The following is a 12,353-nucleotide window of genomic DNA, read 5'->3' on the forward strand; positions in this document are numbered from 1 at the left end:
TTTTACTTCAGACTAATTCCAGGACTCCGGGGGTCACTGGTTCGAGCACTGATACCGGCTACTTTTTTTTCCTTTTTTAAATTTTATTCTTGAGTTTTTACTGGAGCTTTTAAGATCCAATGTTTACATTTATCATTATAAAGCATTTAATGACAAACTTCAAAATATGCCAAAATCTGTGAAAAGGCCCCTTTAATAGATATCGTTTAATTTGTATGGATTACTATGACGTGTATCTTTGGATTCACTGTATTGTGTTCGCTCTATAATTATTAAAATCGTAAATAAGGAAAAGTCAATGTTGGAATGCCCTCAATTTTTTTCCGATAGGCCATGATGAACTTGTATCATGAAACGCGGTTATTCTTCACAACGTAAATCATTGCAATCATTCTTACTACTTGGTTTTAAATTTACTGAATTGTTTTTACTAAATCAACCGAAGATATGTTTAATACGTTTAGTAAAATAGCTTACTAATGCATGTTCACCTATATAATGGTATGTGAACGTTTAGTTTATTGTGTGTGTACTATACTCTTCAATGTTGTTTCCATGCATGTGTCGTGTGTGCATTACAATTAATAATAAGCGATATGCATTAACAATTATTTCTTGTTAAAGCTTGCTTTCTCCCGTACTCCGATAATTCTGCTGCAAGATTGAAAATACTCTTTAAAGATATCAATGGCTTAACTTAAAAACAATCATTCTCAAGCTATCAAAATGTTTCAGGAGAATATAAAAACGTATTAATGTTGCAAATTATTAGAAATCATATGCATATTGTTTTAATGACAATTCAAGTCAATGTAAGATAATAATAGCTTAATTTCACATCTGTATTCTATGATTTAGTTGATGTTCATAAATACGCACACTTTGAAATACACATCATGCGACGTTTATAATTACTTAAGCCATCAAAATCTAGATCCACAAATAACACAAACATCAATTCTTCTGAAGTATTTCAGTACTTTATTTTTTTTTGTTGAGTCAATACAACATCGTTACACAATTCAAGCTTTTTTATCCAATATACATTATTCATATAGTTCTGATGGCTATCAGCATGATTTATTTGCCGGCGCCGACAGGTGTTTCGGTTGCGATGGCCGTGATTAGGTAGCCGCTGAAGGTCGAGTAGATCTCGTCCGGCTTGTTGTACAGGTCCGTAGCTATACCGTAGCTGGCATCAACAGCTCGAATGTAGACCTGAAATGTTGACAATCTTGTTGTGTTATGCTTAAATAAGTATCCGCATTTAAAATGAAGACGAAATTCGTCGATTCCTACGTTGATGAATAACAATAGTCATTACCCTTAAAAAATGCAAAAAAATGAGGAGAAATCACTCGATTGCAGAAACATTCACTTAATCATATCATTACTTCAAGTAACACTATATTTCGGTTGTACGGAGTACATTACGATGTTACGTGTTCAGTTAGGGACATACTAATGATAATACAAGTATATAATTATTTTGATGATGTATATGTTGTTTAAAAGATCTTGTGTTTTTTACTTAAAACTGGCGCGGCGTCAGAAACGCTTATATCTCTTCTGTTCCATATAGAAATTACAATATACAGAATGTAAACTTTTAGGCGTATTTTGTTTTGTCGTGCTTGTGATCATGTCTTTTTTTAGATATTTATTAACGTCCTTCTGAATCGGTATTTGTCCCTTATGTATTACCTGGTCGCCCTTGGTGACCTGCAGGATGACGGAGTTACCGGCCATAGCATAGTCGTTGGTGGTTTTGCCGTACACTGAGGCGATGTATTGTTGGTTGTGATACAGCTCCAGCCAGGCGGCCTTGTCTTGGTGAGCCAACGTGTGGAACTGAAGTAAACAGTGTTCATTACCTCTTTTATGCCTAGTGGACTCTCCCATCTTTCTAAATTGGATCAATTTATTTACAAAATTATGGATGTCTAGTATATTTATTTCTATAATTAGAATATTTCTTACAGAAATTCCTCTAAGCAAACAGCGCAGATCCTGATGAGACGCCGCATGATGCGGCGTCTCATCTGGGTCTACGCTGTTTGCCAAGGCCCTTTTCTAGACGCTAGGGTTAATTTTTTTTTTTTTTTAAAACGACCCTTAACAGGGATGCAGAGGCCTACAAAATAATAGTTCAGTTCCAACCAGCCAATAAATATTGACTTGGTATTCAAGCTGGACCACGTGGGCTTAAAGGAAAATGTTAAGAATGAGGCAAAACATGTCAACTTGCCAATCTTAAAATATATTAGCACAGTATGACGTATTAGCAATAAGGGTAGCTTAAACCATTTAAAAAAACATCTGTGTTTCATATTTTTACCCAGAAGTTTTAAAATAAGTAAATCATGTTATATTCGTATCACGCAAAATAGACTTTTTGTGTGAATGGTACGCAAATAAGCAAATACTGCAGTAAAAAATTAAACCTTTAAAATATCTTCACATATTTATGTATGGCATATTTTTGTATACAGTTTTATTACTTAGTCAATGCGTTTAAGTCGGTTAACAACATGATTCGTCTTATAATCGCATTTGCATTTGGTATTGTTTTACCTGGAATACGTATATGCCTGTTTCGGGGCAGTTAAATGTGCCGGTCTTTGGGTCATAGCCGCCACCCACGTTGGACAGGACGGTGTTGAAGACGATGCGGTCTGCCGACGTCAAAGAGAGGTCATGGTCCAGCCCGGCAGAAAACGCTATTTCCTGAACATCTTGGGCTGTAACTGTATCGGCGGTGTAATGAAAACAATCACTAAATAGTTTAATATAAGATAGTTTCGAATATTTCACCTCATCATATTGTAATGTTTCGCATGATACGTGAAACACTCCTGACAAATTAATTTTAGGTATAAATCATTTTGAAATGTACGAGTACAATCATGCTACTTCTATGATAATATTTTGCAGTATTTCTTTCGATACGCGGTATCCTTTTAATAAATTCTATAAATGATTATATTTTAGTAAATATTATTTTCTTTGACGTCTGAGTTATGACGTCATTTAACTGCATAACTAATATAATTTAATAACTCTAACTTACTGAAACCAACTACCGCAGCAAGCAGAATAACAAGCATGGCTGTTTCTAAAATAGAAAATTTAAGTTACATCTATGATTGTTACATTAAATCGTATTGAGGTATACAATTACGTATTAAGATTATACGGATGAGGAAACTAGGGGAAAAAAAATTCAGTTATTTAGAATTACCGTACACGTTATGTCCTGTTAACCACAAAACAAGAAGCGCCACCTATGTATATTTCAGTTCTCGGCTGCCATCATGGAGTCAATGAATGTGACGTGACCTACTTTACATCCGGTGCGGACCGATTGGTGGTCTTATCTCCAAACGCGATCGTGATTTCAATCTTGTACTATTAAATAACCGTTAAAAAACGTGAAAATCCTTGCTGAAAGCAATCACAAGATACATTGAAAGGCTAAACAATAGTGTGTGTAATATATTCGTTTGACTTGAAAGAGCATAACTTTTCACCACATTCATGATTGAAAACCTTGCCAAATAAAATAGAATTAGACTTTGATCATACAATACGGGTTGATGTTGATTATAACATATTGTATTGAAGGACTAAGATTCGTACTCTATACCATGCCAAACACCTTAAACAGTATAGGCCATTTCACAATTTTCAAGACATTTCAGCCATTGCTTGCTCAAGGGCTTAATGGTTTAAAACTCACGGTGTCATGAGGCGAAGACAATATTTAAAATCGTGTTGAACTATAAAGTCGCGTAAACGTCATCCAATGTGTTGAAAAAGGCGTGTTATATGCGTCTTATCAATGAGATAGCAACCAACTTTAACTATCGCAGACTTGTCGGTCGGTCTGTCCCTCATACTGTGCGATCATTATCAGGACACGGGCTCGCCATGGGTTTGTCCTACATATTGTCTGCGCTCTCTGGTTTAAGCTCACCATGTGTATGTCCTACATTTTGCCCGCGCGCTCTGCTGCGTTGCTTATCTCCTGGTTGAGGTACGCGGTTCTTATCGTGACACTTAAACGTCGGAGAAAGAAAGTGAGTACGAAGCAGATATTCTGTTCTTTTGAAAGTATTAAGTAAAAAGCAAATGTTTGTATTTTTTAAATATACGTTGCCAATTCCGATAGTATAACTTTTTAATATTTGTATCGTTGATCGTTGTTGGTTTGGTTTATTCTGGTTGATTTATGCCGTTTCCAATTAATTTTAGGATATGCAAATACATAATTACATTTTCTTATTCCAAATTGGTGGGAGCATCGGAAAATCGTCTTATTTGTTGTTGCTGTTGTTGTTGTTATTGTTGTTTTGCTTTCATGGTTGGAATCTTTTTTTAAACAATTGATTTCAAAACTCTGTCAAAGCATTTATTGTTGAAAATTCTTTAGATGTATCAAGATGTCAGTGGGAGGGAAATTTTATAACCGGGATCAACATTTTCCCATGGGGAATGAGACGAGAGGGGGTTAATGGGTTGAAATATTGTATACAATACGGAAACATCGCCCTCAGCAGTTTATGAGCAGTGTGATTATTCCAGCATGAAGTATCTACTCGGCATCACGGCTGTGCTGGTTGTACTTGGGGTCTGCACGGCCTTGGACCTTGCCAACATGATGAAGTTTGGAAACCACGGTTTGAATTTCTTAATATATATATATATATATATCAATTTTAAAGAAATGTATTTCAAAGTATCGATCCATAAAAACAATCCTTATTAAGATAGTGTTCATACATGATTACCGGTAGTCCGTTCGTTCTTTTGCATTCATGCACGCATATACAAATGAAAAGCTAATTTAATTCGAATATACAGTTGAATCAATATATACCGAATAACGGTATTTTACTATCAACCACCTTGGTTCCGTCGTTTTGCGTTCATAAATCATGAGTATATGTATAATAAAAAAATAGAAACATATTCTTTTCCCATATATTTTCAGTATGGCAATTTGTATGTACACATATCTATCAATAACTATTGGTAGACCTTTGATAATTAGTACAGACAATGAACTTTTTATAAAGACATTTATAAGTGATTTTAAAAGGTCCATATTGGTCGACCGTCGAAACTCCATACTTTTCATGTTCCAATGTTTTAGCTGTGCCGAACAACCGCCTGAAACGAGCGCACGATGAGACTTTCATCGCGTTCTCCGCCGGTCTGACAGCCATGGTGAACGTCAGTGCGAACGCAACCATCGCCTTCGACAAGGTCTTCATTAACTCAGGTAAGGATTCAATCGCCTTCGACTAGGTCTTCATTAACTCAGGTAAGGAGCCATGGTGAACATCAGTGCGAACGCCGCCATCGCCTTCGACAAGGTCTTCATTAATTAGGTAAGGATTCCATCGCCTTCGACAAATGCTTACTTGATTCAGGTATTCGGGTCAGTGTGCTTCCACTGAATTTGCCGAGGTCTTCATAAATTCATATAATAATGTATCTATCGCCTTCGACAAAGTGTTCATTACTTCAATTGCATGTCTCTCTATCGCCTTCAACAAAGAGTTTATTACTTCATATAACTGTCACTAATTCGCATTCGACAAAGTATTCATTAATTCAGGTCATTGCGTCCAAATAGTTTTCGACACTGTTTTCATTTATGGAGCTCATGGTGCTCATAACGATTCAGACATGTTTGTTTAATCATCAAGGTAATTGTGTCCCTATCGCCTTCGACTAGTGTTCATTAATTAAGGTTATGATGCCCTTTTCCCTCTCGTCAAGCTCTTTTACAGTGTGATAAATATTCTAGTTAATATTGTCCAAATAAATTACGACACAGTGTTCATTTATTTTAATAATAATGCCCATATAATTTGCGACAAAGTGTTCAATATTTCAGGTACATGAACTTGTTATGTAAATTTACAAGTCGATAATTTGTATTGTTTCATGTAAGGGTGTCAAAAAAAGTTTTCGACATGAGGCTCTATATATAAAAAGGAGATTCATGTTCATTTTTATCTGTTATGTTTTATGGTAACTTCAAACCTTGGTGTATTACCGCAATAACCAACACTTAGCCGAAAATCATTTCTTAATTAATACTAACACAGGAAAACAGTATATTTTCTTCATTCAATTTCCCCAGTTTGCTAAACAAATTGTTATATATGTGCGTGTTATTAATGTATGTAGGCAATGGCTATAACAACAGCACTGGAGTGTTCACGTGCCATCATGACGGGGTCTACGTGTTCCTGTACCACGGACTTTCGGAATCGGTATGTATTGCTTACTAAGATGTCTGCTCATTGATGAACAAACCGTGGACTGCTTGCAGTGGGTGTACCGTGGCAGTGGTGTTAGTCGGACTTAATCAGAAGTGTGCAGGGTTATAGATATCATGTTATAAACCTATATGTATGAAATATACGTTACAGTTTTTGTGTGACTATGGTTTGAGAAAAACAACTTGTAGATTCATATCGATTTGTTTTATGATATCTAGGAAATAAGCAGCAAGCAGCTGGAAGGTTATTTATCAAAATAACCATAAAGTAATTTCACATCTGGTAATATTTCTTTGATACAAAAAATAGATGCTTATATGTTATATATATGAACTAAAAATATACTTTACCCAAATGCGATTCCGACTGATTAGTGTGGATGGACCTGCCCAGAAACAGATAATCTCACTTTACGGCAACGTCGACCATCCAATGCTCTTGATTCGTGTGTTGCTTTTTACTATGGAATCTGGGGAGACATGCTTAATGTTTGTGCGTACATTATTAATGTTTGTGCGTACAGTGCCCCCCCCCCCCCCCTGATTAGCCTTTGCAGTCCGCATAGGCTAATCTGGGACGACACTTTCCACTGCAATGGTATATTTCGTTTAAAGGAAGTCTTTTCTACGCAAAAATCCAGTCTAGGCAAATATTGACGTCCCTGATAAGCATGTGATGACTGCACATGCTAATCTGGGACGACGCTTTACGCACATGCTTTTAGCCCACTTTACCTGGAGCTATGCTTACTTGATTGACGTTATTTGTAAATCTCAAGGCTGGGTCGCTATGGATGGACCTCTACAAGAATGGGGTGTACCAAATCACCGGGTACGCCCATAATGAGAACGAATACGCTGCCGCCAGCAATGCCATTCTCCTCCAACTTGTTGAAAGTAAGTGAAAAGTGATGTTTTGGCCTGGTTATGACTTATAATATATGAGTATACCCACAGAGAGGGGCTTTATTAAAGTCACTCTTGCGGTCGGTCGGTTAGTCCGTCTGTCAATCTAAGCAATGTCAATATTTTGAATAGTATGCATTATGCATTTATTTTACAGTTGGTGCTTTATACGGGCTAACCTAATTAACCTGTGCATATTTTGGTCTACAGTTATAGGTATGTGTATGTCTTTGCATTTACATAATGGTAGGAACTGCTTTCCTTCTTTGTAGGACTTGTTTGTAGATTTTGTTTTACAATTTAACCTTTCCCGCTAAAGTCTTTGTTTGGTTGCTACTGTTTCCAGACGACACCGTCTATATCCGTGGTCACGGTACCAACCAGCTGTACGGAAAGCCGGACGAAACCTACGCCACGTTCTCGGGGTTTATCCTTATACCGCAAGGTCAAGGACACGGGGAAAATGGAGGAAATAATTGAAATTAAAGTGTGTTCTGTTTGAAATGAACATGAAATAAATTCTGATCGAGTGTGTTCATTTAATAAAATGTTTCCAAATCGTTTTAATGTTTAAAAACTACTATATTGGGCTACTGCTAATGAAATTGTGACTGACACACTGTTCGGTTTCAAGCCGGGCTATAGAACAGTAGACGCATTATGTGTCGTTCAATAATTGATTGGATTTCAACAATAAACACAAACGGTTGTGCTGTGTTGTCGATTATTGAGAGGCATATGACTAAACGAATCGTAATGATCCCTGATTTAAGCCCGTTCAGTCTGGTATCGATGGTAAATATCTGTCCGTTTTGTATCGTTGTATAATCAGATTAAATTGGGTGTTAAACATAGTAATATTATTTCAGAAATTGTTTAAATCCGATTTTGGATTATTGCAAGGTGAGATATGTTCGCCAAAAATGTTTTCGTAATTCACAACTGATAATTGAGCTGCACTTACAAGCTAATATTAATGCGGACATTACTATTGATCAATTATTAATCGTATATTATTCGCCGACGACGCAGTATTATTCTCTGAATCCGCTGATGGATGACAATCTTCCCTGAACAATTTGATTGAGTTTTGCACGAAGTGGAATATAACTGTCATGTCCACAAGACAAAATTGTCATCTTTCATAAAGGCAGATTTTAAAAGGGATATAATCGGGTAAAAAAAAAAATTCTATTAAAGTCGTGAAACAAATATTATCAAGGAATAAGTATGTCAAGCAGCGGCGCATTTATACGGGCCACGAATACTTTGTCAGCCAAAGCCAGTGTGACCATACGTCCGTGAAGTCATTTTGGCTAGCACGCAAAGACGAAAATTGTAAACATTGAGTCTGCTTAGAAAATTCAAATTAATTTAACACGCTGGTAAAAACGCGGATACTCCGATAACGGATGGCACTTCTATTACAGAACAAAACAAAAGACATGCGCGAAATATAAGTTTATCAGGTTTTTTATGTATATCCTTAATATTAGTTTTTGAAACACGGTACATGTTGATTTTGACAAAATGGTATACCATTTTGAATCATGACGGAAAAATTGTAGATATTTGTCAAAATATGAGAACATTTCAGCGGAAAACAGCATAAACTGGATGGTCAGTACCCATTTCAACAAAATAAACATACTTAGAAATAGTGCGATACAGTTTTTGCTATTCCAGCATATAGATTATCTTCTCATGTTCTATTTATAGAAACTGGTGGGCACACCAAAACATTGCGTCGCTGTCGTTCTCAAACCTCGTAGCTCCAAAATTTTCAAAAATATATCGTTTTTTTTCCCGAATATATGAAGTCTGGCGCGTGTTTTTTTGGGCTATATCTCGTAGCTCTACGCCAATCAGAGCCCTTGAGAAAGTCACATGCCGAAATTGTTAAGAACAGAACAGAACAGAACAGAACAGACAGTTTATTAAGACTTATACATCGTCTTGAATGCATATAATTATAAATAAAGTAATGTCACGTATCCTTATACTATAGTAGGTAACCAAATCATTATAATGGTGTATATATGTTAGTAACTTAAATGACATTTCAGAACTAAATTCAATGAAATGACATTTCTAAACAAAATAAGAACAGAGATAAACAACGATTTTGACAAGGAGAAACATAATAATTTTAAAGGCAGTAAGGACAATGTATTACAAATACTATCAGTGACTGCAAAGTGATACATACACTTATTTGAAGAAAGTCAAACTATAATTCAGTGGTATTATTTAAAATAGCATTTCGTACAGATAATGCTTCCTTAACATATTTACACACGTTTAAAGGGATCTTTTCACGCTTTGGTAAATTGACAAAATTGAAAAAAGTTGTTTCAGATTCGCAAATTTTCGTTTTAGTTATGATATTTGTGAGGAAACAGTAATACTGAACATTTACCATGGTCTAATATAGCCATTATATGCATCTTTTGAAGATTTTAAAACCTAAAAATTATAAAGCGTTGCAACGCGAAACGATTGAATAATTTGGAGAGTTCTGTTTTTGTCGTTAAATTTTGTGAAACTACGAAGATTGCTTATATAAGGTATAAAATACGACAAGTATGTGTACACGGCGGAATAGCTCAGTAGGCTAAAGCGTTTTTACTTCATGACTCTGGCAGGACTCCAGGGGTCACTGGTTCGAAACCTGCTCCGGGCAATGTTCTTTTCCTTTTTGTAATTTTATTCTTGATTTTTTACTGGAGCTTTTACGATCCAATGTTTACAATTATCAATATAAAGCATTTAATGAATAAGTTAAAAAATGCCAAAATCTGTGAAAAGGCCCCTTTAATATTTCAAATTTACAAGTTGATGTTAATAAACTATGGAACTTAACAACCGATGGATTCACGAAATAAAAACGTTTAATGATTTTTTTCCGTAGAAAACGGTAACATTAACAAACACAAATAAAATGGATTTCATCCTCTATATCCCGTTGATTACAACAAAGGCAATAACGTTCTTCACGGGGGATATTGTTGCGTGAGTATCTTCCTGTCTGAATTCTCAATGGATGGGCGGAAACCCCTTAATTTCACAAAGTATAAACGTAGACTCTTGGGTAATAAATCTAAATAGTTTTCATATTCAAGAGTAGTTTTAAACATTCTTTACATATCTAGAGTAGAAACTCTATTCATATCACCAAACCATTGTTGCTTAAAGGTGTCAATAATTCTGCATTTAAATTTACAAACAAAAGCATGACTATTAGTTATATTTGCAGCTTCAAAAACATAGGAAAATCCGTAATCGTTTAACAATTGTTTTACATTTGCAACCCAATTGTTGCATCCCTTATTACAATCATTTAATGCTTGAATATACACAGTTTGTATAATAATATTTTTACTGTTAATAATTTTTAACCAATACTTAACAATGCGTACATATCTATTTACATATAATGGATATCTGCCTAGCTCACCATAAACTGTAGCGTTACATGTGCTTATTTTCACATTTATCAATCTCTTGCAAAATTTTAAATGAATGCGTTCGATCTCTTTTGATTTATTGAAACCCCATATTTCAGAGGCATAACAACAAATAGATCCAACAAAAGAATCAAACTACTGGCAAAATAATTTCGGTTTAAGATCATACTGCTTACATTTATAGAGTATAATATTCATAGCCTTAAGGGCTTTTCCAACCAAATGTTCTTGACTTAAAGTGAAACTACCAGTGTAATTTAAAACAGTGCCGAGATAATTAAAATTATCTACGATTTCTATATCTTGGCCATTATATGTCCATTTTTCATCATTTCGAATTTTACCCCTTTTACGAAAAACCATTATTTTTGTTTTTGAAGTATTCACATTAAGCCCCCATGTATTACAATAGACATATAGGTAATCTAAGTGGTTCTGTACTTCTTCTGGTGATTTACCTAGAATAGCCATGTCATCCGCAAATAATAATAAAATTAAGGTTATGTCGTCTATATTTAAGCCAGACAATGTGCTATCTTGCAAAAATAGTTCCAAATCTTCTACAAACAGTGAAAAAAGAATCGGGGACATTACCTCCCCTTGTCTTAGACCGACAGCATCACTAAAGTATTTAGAATATGATGTACACGACTTAACACAAGATTTAGCATTTTCATACATATTCTTAATTATTCTCAAAAGTTTACCTTGTACACTAGATTTATACATTTTTAACCATAATGCATTGCGATATATACTATCAAAACATTTGAGCAAATCAACATAAATAACATACAAACGTTTGTTTTCATTTAAATAATGCTGCACAACAGTCAACAAGATATAAATAGCATCAACAGTTGAACATCCTTTTCTGAATCCAAATTGGGCATCAGAAATTTTAGCACTGTCTTCACAAAACGATTCGATACGTTTGTTTAAAATGGTTGTAAACAACTTAGAAAAACAACTAACAAGTGTTATTCCTCTATAATTACTTACATCATCAACAGAGCCTTTTTTATAAAGAGGTATGCTAACTCCTTCTGTCCACTGATCGGGGAAAAAGCCTGAAACTAAAATACTATAAAACATGTCACATAAATGATTTGATAAAATATCCAAACTTTCAAGAAAATATTCATTTAAAATAAAGTCACTACCAGCCGCTTTATTACGTTTTAAGCGTTTAACATGCATTCCTAACTTCATCTAATGTTATCGGCTGGTCTAGTTCTGGAAAAGTACAATTTTCCTCATTAAAATTATTATTTGAACAAAATCCTTCAGCTTCGGCATTATTAGTATGATTAATAGTATTACTCAAATTTTCAAAATAATGCAATGTAAATGTAAAAAATGCATGTATTGAAATTTTATTGCCATTTATTTTGTTTTTAGATTTAAAATATTTCCAAAATTCCTTCGGCTTTTTACTCTTTAAATTTTCAATTTCTATCATTTTTCGTTTAAATGCATCTCTTTTCTTTTTGTTAATTAATTGCTTATAAATACTTTTCTTTTCACACAACGTTTTCCTATTTATATCAGACTTAATACAATTAAAACATCGTAAAGCGTCATGGTATTGATTTCGAGCAATTATACACTCGTTGTCTTTTTTTTTTCATTATTTTTTATCGAGTGCACCGGGATTGTCTCCCATATGGCCATCGCCCCCAGAA

The 12,353-nt window shown here is 34.7% G+C and overlaps 2 protein-coding genes across 3 annotated transcripts in view; one reads left to right on the plus strand and one right to left on the minus strand.

The window, feature by feature from the left end:
- Positions 1-7,763, plus strand: part of LOC127848013 (complement C1q tumor necrosis factor-related protein 4-like) — a 29,833-nt gene extending 22,070 nt beyond the window's left edge. Inside the window, exons 5-10 of the mRNA XM_052380289.1 lie at positions 4,085-4,133; positions 4,585-4,679; positions 5,156-5,284; positions 6,202-6,287; positions 7,075-7,192; positions 7,548-7,763. Of these exons, the coding sequence (XP_052236249.1) occupies positions 4,085-4,133; positions 4,585-4,679; positions 5,156-5,284; positions 6,202-6,287; positions 7,075-7,192; positions 7,548-7,681 (611 nt within the window). The 3' untranslated portion in view covers positions 7,682-7,763. The remainder of the gene's footprint in view (positions 1-4,084; positions 4,134-4,584; positions 4,680-5,155; positions 5,285-6,201; positions 6,288-7,074; positions 7,193-7,547) is intronic.
- On the minus strand, positions 955-3,354 carry LOC127846980 (complement C1q-like protein 3). 2 transcript variants are annotated; one of them, XM_052378458.1, is made up of 5 exons: positions 3,242-3,354; positions 3,071-3,115; positions 2,575-2,747; positions 1,705-1,851; positions 955-1,218 (listed from the first exon to the last, which is right to left on the minus strand). In XM_052378458.1, the coding sequence occupies exons 2-5, from the start codon at positions 3,105-3,107 to the stop codon at positions 1,081-1,083; spliced, it is 495 nt and encodes a 164-aa protein (XP_052234418.1). In that variant the 5' UTR covers positions 3,108-3,115; positions 3,242-3,354; the 3' UTR covers positions 955-1,080. The 2 variants fall into 2 exon arrangements, with proteins under 2 accessions (XP_052234418.1, XP_052234419.1); XM_052378459.1 differs by having other exon boundaries at positions 3,249-3,332.
- Positions 7,764-12,353: the final 4,590 nt, after the last annotated feature.

This window comes from Dreissena polymorpha, chromosome 10, assembly GCF_020536995.1.
Source record: "Dreissena polymorpha isolate Duluth1 chromosome 10, UMN_Dpol_1.0, whole genome shotgun sequence".
In the NCBI taxonomy this organism is placed as follows: domain Eukaryota; kingdom Metazoa; phylum Mollusca; class Bivalvia; order Myida; family Dreissenidae; genus Dreissena; species Dreissena polymorpha.